The following is a 15,035-nucleotide window of genomic DNA, read 5'->3' as shown; positions in this document are numbered from 1 at the left end:
ATCTGGAGGGAGTAGGAGATGCACCAGGCTTTCATCATTTCCACTCAACACCCCGCTGCCGTGCCCACCACTGCTGCTACTGCTGTTTTAGCAATGGCGGCATAAACAGAGAAAAAGATCATAGGGCCTCGCTGTTCCTGCTCACGGCTGCCGGTCCTGCCTTCCTCTGACATCGTTTCTGTTCCAGGGCAGAGTAGGCAGCCGCAAGCTGGAACAGTGTAGTCCCGTGATCTTTTTCTTTGTTTTTGCCGCCACTGCTGAAACAGCAGCAGCAGCAACAGCCGTGGTGGCCGCAGAAGCAGGGTGTTGGGTGGCAGTTGAGAGAGCCTGGTGCGCCACTGGCATTGGGGGTGTCCGGTGGGAGGGCGGAGATAGATGCTGGATGTTGGGGGCAGTGGCGTAGCTACATGGGGCCTGGGGGGCCTGGGCTCCCCTAGATTAGGTCCTGGACCCCCTGACGATGACCCACTCGACCCCCCTCCCGCCGCCAACCCGCCTACCTTTGCTGGCGGGAAACCCCAACCCCCCAAGAGCCAAGGTCCTCCTCGCAAAAGGCTTCCTATTCCTTTCTTGCAGACTGATCTGCAAGGCTTCATTCTGTGAGTCTGACGTCCTGCACATACAATGTGCAGGACATCAGAAACAGAAGAAATAGGAAGCCTTTTGCGAGGAGGACATCGGCTGGCGGAGGGTTGGGGTCCCCGCCAGCATAGGTAGGCGGGTTGGCGGCGGGAGGGGGGGTCGAGTGGGTCATCGGGGAGGGGGGGGTCGACATTGGCTGGCGGGCGGGCTCGGCGGCAATGGGTGGCGAGGGGGTCGGTGGTGCTGGGGGGGGGGCTAAAATGTGCCCCCTCACTTCGGGTTCTGGACCTCCCTCCCACCGAAGTCTGGCTACATCCCTGGTTGGGGGGCATGAAAAAAGGGGCAGATGCTGGATAGAGGGGGGAGGGGAAGGGAGAAGAGGAGGGCCAGATGCTGAATGGAGGGTGAAGAGAAGGGCCAGATTCTGGATGAGGGAAAGAGAGCGGACAGATACCGGATGGAAAGGAGGAGAGAGGTGGCAGACGGATGAGGGGAAGAGAGCGGACAGATACCGGTTGGAAAGGAGGAGAGAGGTGGCAGACGGATGAGGGGAATAGAGTGGACAGATACCGGATGGAAAGGAGGAGAGAGGTGGCAGACGGATGAGGGGAAGAGAGTGGACAGATACCGGATGGAAAGGAGGAGAGAGGTGGCAGACGGATGAGGGGAAGAGAGGTGGCAGATGCTGGATGAAGGGGGTGGGGGAGAGGGGACAGATGCCAGATGGAAGGGGGAGAGAATAGAGATACCAGATGGAAGGGGGGGTGAGAGGTTGCAGTCACAGGATGTAGGGGGAAGAGGAGGGACAGACACTGGATTAGGGGGAGGACAGATGCCGGATGGAAAGGGAGAGGAGGCAGACGCTTGATGACATGGGAAGGAGAGAGAAGGCAGACACTGGATGGAACTGGGGAGAGGGTTCAGACTCTGGATGAAAGTGAGGCGAGAGAAGGGTCAGAAATTGGGTGGAAGGGGAAAATAGAGAGGGGGCAGACACTATATGGGAAGGGAGAGATAGAGATGGGGCAAATATTGAATGGAAAGGGGAGAGAGATGGGGCAGATGCTGGATGGAAAGGGAGAGAGAAAGATGGGGCAGATACTGGATGGAAAGGGGAGAGAGAGAGAGAGGGGGGCAGATACTGGATGGACAGGGGGGAGAGACGGGCCACATGCTGGATAGAAAGGGGAGAGAGAGAGAGGGGCAGATGCTGGGTGGAAAGGGGACAGAGAGAGAGAGGGGCAGACACTGGATGGAAAGGGGGGGGGGAAGAAAGAGGGGCAGACGGATGGAAAGGAGAGAGAGAGGGGGGCAGACGCTGGATGGAAAGTGGAGAGAGAGAGGGGGAAGATGCTGAATGGAAAGGAGAGGGGGCAAGATGTTGGATAGAAAGGGGGGAGAAAGGGGGCAGACGCTGGCAAGAGAGTTAAGAAGACAATGAGAAAAGCAGAAAAAAGAGACTGGGACCAACACAATTAGAAAAAATAAATGGCCAAAGGTAGAAAAAATGAATTTTATTTTTAGTTTAGGATAAAGTAGTGTGGTAGCTGTGTTAATAAATACAGAAAATGGAAATAAGGTGATATTTATGCTTATGTTTATATTTGTTGAAGACTTGATATACCGCCTTTCACAAACAATTGAAGCAGTGTACAAAAAACTAAAAACAAAAGAAATATGAAAGGAACGCCAAAATCAAACAAGAAAGAGGAAGTAACATGTTAGAACAGAAAAGGAAGAGAATAGATCAACATGAGTAGGGGAACAGAGACAACCAATTGCCTGCCAGTATCTTGGTCTCCAGATAAGATAAGGTTAATGAAATGCCTGAGAGAACAAGTGTGCTTTAAGAAGACAACAAAAACAGGGGAATGAGAGCTCAGACTTCAGAGAAAAAGGTAAAGAGTTCCAGAAAAAAGGGACCAAACAGAAGAATGCAAAAGCACATGTAGAGCTAAGATGGGGGCAGTGAACAGAAGGTACACACAAGTGGCAGTCAAATGCAGAGCGAAGGTTGCGGGCAGGACAATAGGGAGTGATGAGATTAGCTAAATATGGAGGTGAACCCAGATGTAAAACTTTAAAAATAATGGTCAGGATTTTATGGTAACTTTATTGGACTAATTTTAGTACATTTTTGACTAATGTTTGGAGACCAAACCCTCCTTTTTCATGTCAGAACAGAATACCATAACATCAGTATACTGTCCTGACCTGAGGAAAGAGGTTTTGGCCTCTAAAAGCTAATTGAAAAATGTATTTAGTCCAATAAAATGGTATCATCATCATATTTTCCATTTCTTTTATTTGTAATTGTTAACTTGTGTAGTGATTAGAATATCTCAGTTTTTGAAATTTATGTCTGCTGTACTTATATTTCCACAGTACAGAGGGACATGCATCACTTTTTCTCTTTCTCTGGAGTTGCACTGTGGCTTTTTGGGGGTTCAGTTTAATATTTGTCTATGTATTTTTATTTTTAATTTGTAGTTAGTTATTTTATATTGCGTGATGGTCTGAGTTCTGTGTATATAAAACAGACATGGATTTCTGTTTATCATTACCTGTGCAGGATGGATCAGTACTAATCTGGCTTTTTTAGTTTTCCAGTAGGGTTTATTGATGTTCCAGTACCCACTGCAGTGTTTCTGGTGCTGTGTTTTCCTAAGTAAGAGCCTTTTATGTCACTCGTGGAAATTACACTAGTGATTATAATCAGGCCTTCTGCGCCTAACTTTGGGCTGTAGCATTTATGCCTGCCAAAAGCTGGTGTAAATCCCAATTTATGGCAGTTAGGAGCGCAAATGACAGTATTATATAACATCTCGCCTAAATTCTGGGAATGTCCCTAACCCGCCCATGTGTCTACCATGCTCACACCTACTTTGGAATTGCATGCTATGAAATGTAGACACTCGTGATAGAATAAGGTGCAGGGAAGATCGCATGTAACTCCTAATTACTGCTAATAATCACCAATAATTATCACTTAATATGCTAATGCACTGATCTGGGAACCAGGAACAAAACTGTGCGCCCAGCTTTGGGTGACCTATACAGAATCCACTGAGTGGAGTGCAGTTCTGTAAAGTACATGCTCACAATTGCATAAGAACATAATAGTAGCCATACTGGGTCAGATCATTGATCCATCTAGCCCAGTATCCTGTTTCCAATAGTGGCCAAGCCAGGTCACAAGTACATGCCAGAAACCCAAATAGTAGCAACATTTCATGCTACCAATCCTGGGGCAAGTAGTTGATTCCCAATGTCTGTCTCAATAGCAGACTATGGACTTTTCTTCCAGGAATTTGTCCAAACCATTTTTAAACTTAAATACGCTAACCTCTGTTACTACATCCTCCGGCAAAGAGTTCCAGAGCTTAACTATTCATTGAATAAAAACATATTTCCTCCTATTTGTTTTAAAAGTATTTCCATGTAACTTCCTTGAGTGTCCCCTAGACTTTGTACATTTGGAATGAGTAAAACATCGATTTACTTTACTCATTCTACACCACTCAGGATTTTGTAGACCTCAATCATATCTCCCCTCATCTGTCTTTTTTCCAAGCTCAAGAGCCCTAACCTCTTTAGCCTTTGCTCACATGAGAGGAGTTCCATCCCCTTAATCATTTTGGTCGCTCTTCTTTGAACCTTTCCTAATTCCGCAATATCTTTTTGAGATACGGTGACCAAAACAGAATGCAGTACTCAAGGTGGGGTCGCACCATGGAGCAATACAGAGGCATTATAGCATTTTCGTCTTATTCACCATCCCTTTCCTAATAATTCCTAGCAACCTGTTTGCTTTTTTGGCTGCCGCTGCACATTGAGCAGATTTCAACGTATTATCTAAGACACCCAGATCTTTTTCTTGGATGCTGACCCCAAGGTGGATCCTAGCATCAGGTAAGTATGATTCGGAATATTCTTTCCAATGTGTATCAGGTTGCATTTGTCCACATTCAGATTCATCTGCCATTTGGATGCCCAGTCTCCCAATTTCCTAAGGTCTTCCTGCAATATTTCACAGTCCGTACGTGTTTTAACAACCTTGAATAGTTTTGTGTCATCTGCAAATTAAATCATCTCACTTGTCATTCCGATTTCCATATAATTTATAAATATGTTAATTAGCACCGGTCCCAGTATCGATCCCTGCAGCACTCCACTGTTCACCCTCCTCCATTGAGAGAAATGACCATTTAACCCTACCCACTGTTATCTGTCCAATAACCAATTCCTAATACACACCAGAGCATCGTCTCCTATCCCATAACTCTAATTTTCTCAGGAGTCTTTCAAGAGGAACTTTATCAAAAGCTTTCTGAAACTCAAGATACACTTCATCAACCGGCTCACCTTTATCCACATGTTTATTCATGCCTTCAAAAAAATGAAGCAAATTGGTGAGGCAAGACTTCCCTTGGCTGAACCCATGCTGACTCTGTCCCATTAACCATGTTTGTCTATCAGGCTTATTTTCGAAAGAGAAGGGCACCCATCTTTCGACACAAATCGAGACATGGGCATCCTTCTCCTAGGGTCGCCCAAATCGGCATAATCGAAAGCCGATTTTGGGCATCCTCAACTGTTGCGAGGACAACCAAAGCTCAAGGGGGTGTGTCGGAAGCGTAGCGAAGGCGGGACTGGGGCGTGCCTAACACATGGGCATCCTCGACCGATAATGGAAAAAAAGAAGGGCGTCCCTGACGAGCACTCCTTGGGCGACTTTACTTGGTCCATTTTTTGTTACGACCAAGCCTCAAAAAGGTGCCCGATCTGACCAGATAACCACCGGAGGGAATCGGGGATGACCTCCCCTTACTCCCCCACTGGTCACCAACCCCCTCCCACCCTAAAAAAAAATTAAAATATTTTTCCAGCCTCTATGCCAGCCTCAAATATCATACCCAGCTCCATGACAGCAGTATGCAGGTCCCAGGAGTAGTTTTAGGGGGTACTGCAGTGCACTTCAGGCAGGCGGACCCAGGCCCATCCTCCCCTACCTGTTACACTTGTGGTGGTAAATGTAAGCCCTCCAAAACCCACCACAAACCCACTGTACCCACATCTTGGTGCCCCCTTTATCCCTAAGGGCTATGGTAGTGGTGTACAGTTGTGGGGAGTGGGGGTGGGGGGGTTGGGGGCACAGCACACAAGGTAAGGGAGCTATGCACCTGGGAGCTTTTTCTGAAGTCCACTGCAGTGCCCCTTAGGGCATCTGGTTGGTGTCCTGGCATGTCAGGGGGACCAGTGCACTATGAATGCTGGCTCCTCCCACGTCCAAATGGCTTGGAGTTGGTAGTTTCTGAGATGGCTGTCCTTGGTTTCCATTATCGCCGAAAACCGGGGATGACCATCTCTAAGGTCGACCTAAATGTTGAGATTTGGGTGTCTCCGACCGTATTATCAAAATGAAAGATTGATGCCCATCTTGTTTCAATAATACGGGTTTCCCTGTCCCTTCGCGGGGACGTCCTGCGAGGATGTCCTCAGGAAAACTTGGGCACCCCGTTCGATTATGCCCCTCCAAGTGTTCCATAATTTTATTCTTTATAATAGTTTCCACTATTTTTCATGGCACTGACGTCAGGCTTACCTGTCTGGAATTTCCTGGATCACCCCTGGAAGCCTAACGTGGGAACTGGCATGTGCTAGTGCTGGAACTACAGCCGGTGCCCGTGTTGGACTTACCACCAATTTGGGCCCCTAAGAGAATGCTGTGAGTTACATGCATATCACCAGAACTTAGGCATACACACTTGTGCCAGCTATATGGCTTATGCAAGTGCATGCGTCTAAATTATAGGCATGCATTTTCACTTATAGTCAGAGGCGAACTGACTATTCAGGCTGAGGGGAGATATGATAGAAGTGTATAAAATAATGAGTGGAATGGATCGGGTGGATGTGAAGCGACTGTTCACGCTATCCAAAAATACTAGGACTAGAGGGCATGAGTTGAAGCTACAGTGTGGTAAATTTAAAACGAATCGGAGAAACTTTTTCTTCACCCAACGTGTAATTAGACTCTGGAATTCGTTGCCGGAGAATGTGGTACGGGCGGTTAGCTTGATGGAGTTTAAAAAGGGGTTAGATAGATTCCTAAAGGACAAGTCCATAGACCGCTATTAAATGGACTTGGAAAAATTCCGCATTTTTAGGTATAACTTGTCTGGAATGTTTTTACGTTTGGGGAGCGTGCCAGGTGCCCTTGACCTGGATTGGCCACTGTCGGTGACAGGATGCTGGGCTAGATGGACCTTTGGTCTTTCCCAGTATGGCACTACTTATGTACTTATGGGCAGTGCCTGAGGGCTCACAGGCTCTGCCCAGTTGCCCGCCACACATTACAGCCCTCACTGGTCCTACCTTGAAGGGCCCTGGTAGTCTAGTGGCTTCTGCAGGGCAGGAAAGAATCCCACTCTTTCCTGCCCACTGCCACTACTCTGCCTTGCAACACCACCATGTATTAAAAATGGCTGACGAGAGTATTTGCTGCAGTCTCACAAAACTGCCGAAACCCACGAGACTACTGCGGTAAGTCTTGGCAGCCATTTTGAAAACACAGTGGCACTGGACACAGTAGCAATGGGGTTCTTTCCTGCCCCCCAAGAAGCCACTAGACCACCAGGACCCTTCAAGGTAGGATCGAGGAGGGCCCAATTTGGTCCAGGGTGTGTGGGAGGGGGGCAGCAACTAGAAAGGAAAGTAGGCACCTAGTTAAAATTACAGGCACCAGCAGTGGCGTACCAAGGGGGGGCGGTGGGGGCGGTCTGCCCCAGGTGCACGCCACTGGAGGGGTGCCGCGCGCCTGTCAGCTCCGCTCATTCCATGCTCCCTCTGCCCCAGAACAGGTTACTTTCTGTTCCGGGGCAGAGGGAGCATGGAATGAGCGAAGCCGACAGGCGCACAGCACCCCCCTCCCAGCAGGTAAAAATGCACCCGGGGGGTGTCCTTTCGCCGGGGGGGGGGGGGGGGGGGGGGGCGCTGCACCGGGGGGGGGGGGGGGGGGGGGGGGCGCATCGGCAATCTGCCTCGGGTGTCAGCCACCCTAGGAACGTCACTGGCACCCAGTTATAGAACTACACCCATAGTGCTGCTGAAAATTCATGGATAGTACACTTTTGCACTCAGCAGTCATTGCTAAACATGTGAATACTTTTGAATATTAGGCTGTGTATCCTTTCAGTTTAAACTTTTGTGTCTGCGAACCATTTGCTGTCACCCAAGAGTTTGGCTGTGCCCTCGAACCTGTCCAGAAGAGGGATGAAGAGAAGCTGCAGCATCAGCATGACCAAGTCTGAGGAATAACTCACCTGAAAGCGATAAAAAGTGCTGTCGTCTTTCAAAGTAAGGACGTGATCTGAGATGGGGAAGATGTAGCCTTGTGCTGATATTAGGCTTCCTAAGTGTATTGCTTCCACTGTGAAAAAAAACAAAAAAATGAAAGCTAATGAAAACATCCCCAACAATGCAGCCAGACATCTATGAGTTTATCTTGTTGGGCAGACTGGATGGACTATATAGGTCTTTATCTGCCGTCATCTACTACATTACTATGTTACATCCCCAACAACCTGAAGGAACTTTGTCATTGGCATGCAAACCACTTCCTATGGTAGAGAGGAGAACAAACACAAAGCATATGCAAACCATTTATTTGTTAATCTGAATGCTCTTTCAACACTTGGCATCTGTATGCTTCCTGAGCAATATCCATTAACACTAATGCATACTGTATTCATGCAGCTCCTTAGAGAAATATCAGATCCTGGCACTAATGACTCCCCTTCTCACTCCCTCACACACTCACATTTTTCAAGCTGATTCAAACAGAGTCTGTCAATATGGTTATAACAGGGCCGGCTCAACCACAACACGACTAGGCAGCCACCTAGGGCAGCAGCTTCTAAATGGAGGTAGAGGGGGTGCAGCAAAACAACTGAGGTCAAAGCAAAAGAGTAAAATCCTAACAGCCACAAAAACTGAAAGAACCATCAGCACTTGCAAAACAAAGATGAATATTTAAAAGCATGAGGTTCAATTTTGTGTTTTTATAGGATAGTTGTAGGGCGATTGTGATTATGTTTGTAGAGTTTAATTATCAAAATCTTGGAGCAGGGAGCTGATGGACTAGAGACCTGAAAATTAACTGAGAGGAGCATAAGGTTGAAGGTTGGCCTAGAGTGTCCAATACTCTTGCATCAATCCTGGTGTATAGAATAATTTTGTGCTTTTGTACAGGAAGGACACTATTGATATTACCTGTAGGGATTGCAGTTCTGGGGATACAACCGTAAGCTCATTAAAAAAATGTACTGATTTGCACATATTTGGAATCTGAGAAAATGGCCCCTTTAAGACCCTGTCACACTGGGACGAGGTAAATTTTGGGCAAACTGTTCATTTGTTGCTACAGCCAGAGTTGTGTAAACTTCCTGGCAAAATCTGAATGAGCCAGGAGCTCATTTGCACCCCTAGCTCAATTTCACAAAAATGACTGGTAAACTGTGAAATTTTTCTTGGCTTGGTACATTGGCCTCATTATTCGAAAATGCGACCTACACCTTCTAGCCTCCTCCCCTAGCCTAAAACCTTCAGAAGAACGTTCCTTCTTTGCCAATAAAAACAGAGATACTGGTGAAAAACAAATGCACTTTTAATTGCATAGTGGGAGGGCGATTTTCAAAAGGCTATTTTATCTAAGTAAATGGCTGTTGAAAATTGTCCTGCCTGTGTATGGAATGCTGATAGAATGATGAACATGTCTTCTTTCTTAAACTAATCACAAGTAAGGCAATGGATATAAAGATTGCTTTTAAAATTTAATTGCTTACCTTTCCAATCCAAGCTCAAAGAGGGTTACAGATTGCTGTAGTTATTCATTGATGGGCCATGTTGAATATCTGGGTTTAAGCAGTTGGCTATCTCTTATCCAGTTACGAGGCCCTTTAAATAAGGTGTGGTGGGCCTAATTCGGGCCTACTATGTTGTATAAGGGCACTGCCGTGGGACGTGCTGAGGAGTGACAAATACAGAAGAACAAAACCTCCGCACAAGTAAAGCCAAAGCACAAAGTCACAGTGTAGGAGACAAGATGGATGATGTCAAAAATCTTCTACTGGACTTGAAAAAAGAACCCAAATTATAGCTACGTCATGCAAGGTTCCATGCTAGGAGTTACAGACCAAGAAAGGGATCTGGGTGTCGTTGTCGATAATACACTGAAACCTTCTGCTCAGTGTGCTGCTGCAGCTAGGAAAGCGAATAGAATGTTGTGTATTATTAGGAAAGGTATGGAAAACAGGTGTGAGGATGTTATAATGCCGTTGTATCGCTCCATGGTGCGACCGCACCTTGAGTACTGTGTTCAATTCTGGTCGCCGCATCTCAAGAAAGATATAGTAGAATTGGAAAAGGTGCAGCAAAGGGCAACTAAAATGATAGCGGGGATGGGACGACTTCCCTATGAAGAAAGACTAAGGAGGCTAGGGCTTTTCAGCTTGGAGAAGAGACGGCTGAGGGGAGACATGATAGAGGTATATAAAATATTGAGTGGAGTGGAACAGGTGGATGTGAAGCGTCTGTTCACGCTTTCCAAAAATACTAGGACTAGGGGGCATGCGATGAAACTACAGTGTAGTAAATTTAAAACAAATCAGAGAAAAGTTTTCTTCACCCAACGCATAATTAAACTCTGGAATTCGTTGCCGGAGAACGTGGTGAAGGCGGTTAGCTTAGCAGAGTTTAAAAAGGGGTTAGACGGTTTCCGACTAGTGGAGGAGTGGCCTAGTGGTTAGGGTGGTGGACTTTAGTACTGAGGAACTGAGTTTGATTCCCACTTCAGGCACAGGCAGCTCCTTGTGACTCTGGGCAAGTCACTTAACTCTCCATTGCCCCAGGTACAAATAAGTACCTGTATATAATATGTAAGCAACATTGAGCCTGCCATGAGTGGGAAAGTGCGGGGTACAAATGTAACAAAAAAAAAAAAAATGGACTTGGGAAAAATCCACAATTCCAGGAATAACATGTATAGAATGTTTGGGAAGCTCGCCAGGTGCCCTTGGCCTGGATTGGCCACTGTCATGGACAGGATGCTGGGCTCAATGGACCTTTGGTCTTTTCCCAGTGTGGCATTACTTATGTACTTATGAAAAAGTTCACAGCAAAAGTTTATTATTATTATTTATTTAGATTTTGCTCACACCTTTTTCAGAAGTAGCTCAAGGTGAGTTACATCCAGGTACACTGGATATTTCTCTGTCCTAAGAGGGCTCACAATCTAAGTTTGTACCCGAGGCAATGGAGGGTTAAGTGACTTGCCCAAGATCACAAGGAGCAGCAGCGGGGAAAAAGCCACCTCTGGATTACAAGACTGGTGCTCTAACCACTAGGCCACTCCTCCACTCAAAACCTGAGGAGTCCTATGGTAGTTTGGCAATCAGTGTGCACTACTCTCACAGTAAAAAATAAGTTTTATTTTTTGCAGCAGGATGTGTGGCTGGGGTGGAGAGTAGACGTGCCTGTGCTAATTAGGCAGTGCGGGCACATTACTGCACTCTACCTGATTAGGTGGGAGAAGAGTGGGAGCTCTTACTGCTTCCTAAATAGGTGGCAGTAAGGGCTCTCAGCGGTAATGGTCATGTGCTAATGGGGAAATTAGTGCATGGGCCATTACAAAAAAAAAAATGAACGCGGTCATTTTACTGCCTTGCTAAAATTGGCCGCAGTGTGTGGGAAGCCCACATGCTGAAAGCAGCGCTGGACACTTTTTAGCTTAGTTAAAGGACACCTAAATGCGATATTCAGCACTAAGTGAAACTGGATAAAGACAGGACTGTGTTTTACATGGTCTGATTTGTCCAGTTAACTTAGGAGTCCTTTTACTAAAGGGTGTTAGAATCTGGGCTTAGCATGTCTTACCATGGAACTTTCCCAAGCTAAATGCCCTGATTCAATATGGCAGTATTTAGGCCTTTTTATTTTTTTTGCAAGACCTGCACTGATTTTTCCATTAGAGCACAGGACTCGCAAAAAAATTAACGCGTGAGCATTTACCGCCTCCTAATTCCTGTGTTAACTCAACGTTACCAGTTAGTGCATATTAATGTGAACGCACTAGGTGGTAAACTGTTCCACACCCATTCTCCACCCAGGACAAGCCCCCTCTAAAAAATATTGTTTGGAAAATAGTTAATGCGCGCTTAGCACATGCGAACAGGCAAAATACCTCAAAAAAAGGCTTTAACGTGTTCTGTGGTAGCCTGCTTTTCACATGCTAAGTGTGTGTTAGGGCTTAAGACCATTTAGTAAAAGGGCTTCTTAGGTGGTTAAGTGCTGAATATTGGCACTTAACCAAATAAGTGCTGAATCCACCCCTGGACCGCTTGACGTTCAGTTTTTTCTATGTTGGGTTATGAAGGGAAACATACTAGTTCTGCTCTGCACTTATTGGTGTTATGATTTACTATATTTACTATATTTATTAACACGGAGGAGCATTTTATAAACGATGTCCAGGGTTTTTTTTTGAGGGGGTACTTGGGGGTACTGAGTACCGGCACGTTTTCCATTGTCTGATAAAATTGACCCATGGTCCTCAAGTTTTAATGAAAGAGCTCATAGATTCCGTGACTGGTTGCAGGGGGTCTGGCTATTGTGGGGTGGGTCCCTCAGTGATCATCCCACCCCTGAAGGGTGGCCTGGCATTTGACTACCGGCACCTTTTACGCTAGAAAAAATGCACTGTGGACATCCAAGTCAGAACGTCACAAATGGACGTCCATCTCACATGTATTTTAGAACAGGATACAGCCTGTTGTAAAATACATATGAAATGGATGTCCATGTACTCAAAATGTCCAGCATGAAAATCCATTTTACAAACTGAAATGTTCAAATTATGATTAGGGGAAAACAAGGGACATGGATGTCTGTGTGGTGGATCAGGAACATTCATCTTATAAAATGGTCACACAGACTTCCATGCAGAGCAGAGGAAGAGTCTAATAGTTAGAACAGTGGGTTGAGAATCAGGGGACTCAGGTTTAAATCGTACTTTAGCTGTTTATGATTTTTCTTTTTTATTGTAATCCCTCCAGAAACAGAAAAAATACCTACTGTACCTGAATGTACACCACTTCTATAGCCTTTAGGCTTGCAGGTGTCTTATATATTGATGTACAGTTTATTTATTTATTTAGATTTTGCTCACACCTTTTTCAGTAGTAGCTCAAGGTGAGTTACATTCAGGTACTCTGGATATTTCTCTGTCCCAGGAGGGCTCACAATCTAAGTTTGTACCTGAGGCAATGGAGGGTTAAGTGACTTGCCCAAGATCACAAGGAGCAGCAGTGGGATTTGAACTGGCCACCTCTGGATTGTAAGACCAGTGCTCTCACTAGGCCACTCCTCCACTTCTGTCCCTGGAGGGCTCACAATTAAAAAAAACAAACACAGAGCTGAAGTTGGATTTGAATCTGGGTCCCTTGCTTCTCAATCCATTGCATTAACCATTAGCCTACTCCTCAAATCTGTGTGCTGCTCTCTTAAGAATGGCCACAGTACCTGAAGCTGTAATACAGCCTGGTATCCCTTGCAGGTTTCATATTCAGGGGACAGGAAGAGGGATAGCAACCACCAGTGGTGTAGCCAGAAAACCAATTTTGGGTGGGCCTGAGCCCAAAGTGGGTGGCACAAAGGTTTCTCTGCCTCGCCCTACCTTCACTTCAAAATATAAATACTTTAGCTAATGAGGATCCTCAAACTCTGTCAGCTGAAGACTTCCTCTGAAAGTGGCCAGAACTTCCATTTACCAAGCTTGGCAGGCAGCAGCAACATCCCTAAGCGACCAAAGCTGGCACCCCTTGCATCCTTAGTTGTCAGTAACTCAAAGATGCTGTCGCCAACTGCAGAGCTTGGTAGAAGGGAGCTCTGACTGCCTTTGGAGGATGGATGCTTGGGGAGCCCCATCAGCTATAAAGCAAGGGTAAGGGCCAGTGTTAGACATGCTCTGGCCCAGGTAGGAAAATAAAGGAGGGCACTCTCTCCAATCCCCTCTCTTCCCTGCCTCCCTTCCGATTTCTGTACCTGCCATTACTATCACACTGACAGACCCTCACCAAAAACAGAACAAGGGATCACAAGTTAGAAATAAAAATATTTACACAAAAATTGAATTGAGAACCCCAAGAAGTTAAACTTAAAATGTACTACAACCCTGAAGAAATAAAAACAAAAATGCATTTCCTTTGTACTGAACACAATGCAAAGACATTTGCTATGTACTTTTCACAAAGCTAGCATATTCCATTTAAACATTCAAAATAAAATGCTTTTTTCTACCTTTGATGTCTGGACATTTTATTTTTCCATTATGTTGCTTCTAATTTCCTGGCGTCTACTAATTCTCCTTCAAGTGACTGCTGTGCATTTGTCTTTTCTCCTCTCTACTGTCTATTCCCTCACTACATCTACCTCCGACATACTGATCATTCCTTTTTAGCTGCTTCCTCTTTTTTCTGCCTCTCTGTCAACTCAAATTTTACTCTCTTTCTCGCCTTTCTCCTTCTTTTTACTTTACAGCTGCTTATCAGATCGTCATCTTCTTCTCTCACCCACTAGCTCTCCCATTACCCAACTCACTCCTTCTCCAGCCATTCCCTTTCATCTTTAATCTACTCCCCATTACTATATTTCTATCTTCTGTAATCACTATCCTCTCATCCAATTCCTTGCCACCCTCTTCCTCCTCCCCCCTCCAGCATCTCCCACATGGTTCCACCATTCCCAGCATCTTCCTCCATCCACCCTTCTAGCTCCCTGTCTCTTCTCTTCTCTCCACCCCTGTCCCTTCTCTCCTCCCCATGGTCCAGCATTTCTCCCTCTCTCTTTCCTCCCATTGTCTGGCATCTCTCCATCATTCTCATTTGCTCCTGGATCCAATATCTCCCTCTCTCCCCTCTCCTATGAATCTCCCCTGCCTCTCATCCAACCCCATGTCCTACATCTCCCCCTCTCTCCCATTGTCCACATCCTTCTTTCCCCCTCCCTTGTACCCCAGATCCAATAGCTGTCTTCCCCCTCCTTCCCATGCAGCATTCTCTTCCTTCCTCCACCATGTCCAACATTTCTGTCTCTCTCCCACTGTCCACCATCTCTGTCTCCCCCTCCCTTGTGCCCTAGGTCCAATATGTCTTTCTCCTCCACCCATACAGCGTCTCTCCCTTCTTCCCATCCACTGTCATGCCCAACATTTCTCCCTCTCTTCTCCGTGCACCATCTCTCCCTCCCCTCCAGCCCCATATACAAGATTTCTCCCTTTCTTGCCCCCCTCTACCCCTTTGTCTCTCTCTCTCTTCCTTCCCTCCACCCTCATGCACCATCTCTCCCTCCTCTTCACCTGTGTCCAACATTTCTCCCTGTGTTCTCCCTCCATGCAA

At 46.1% G+C, this 15,035-nt stretch overlaps 1 protein-coding gene across 3 annotated transcripts in view; it reads right to left on the bottom strand.

Moving 5' to 3' along the window:
• Window positions 1–15,035, bottom strand: part of RGS6 (regulator of G protein signaling 6) — a 495,104-nt gene that overhangs the window by 108,817 nt on the left and 371,252 nt on the right. For all 3 annotated transcript variants that reach the window (XM_030214495.1, XM_030214493.1, XM_030214494.1), the window contains one exon: window positions 7,908–8,014. In XM_030214495.1, coding sequence (XP_030070355.1) covers window positions 7,908–8,014 — 107 coding nt within the window. The remainder of the gene's footprint in view (window positions 1–7,907; window positions 8,015–15,035) is intronic.

The sequence above is a fragment of the Microcaecilia unicolor genome, chromosome 9, assembly GCF_901765095.1.
Source record: "Microcaecilia unicolor chromosome 9, aMicUni1.1, whole genome shotgun sequence".
In the NCBI taxonomy this organism is placed as follows: Eukaryota; Metazoa; Chordata; class Amphibia; order Gymnophiona; family Siphonopidae; genus Microcaecilia; species Microcaecilia unicolor.
The sequence above is the reverse complement of the archived record's forward strand: the minus strand, read 5'-3'. Positions and strand labels throughout refer to the sequence as shown.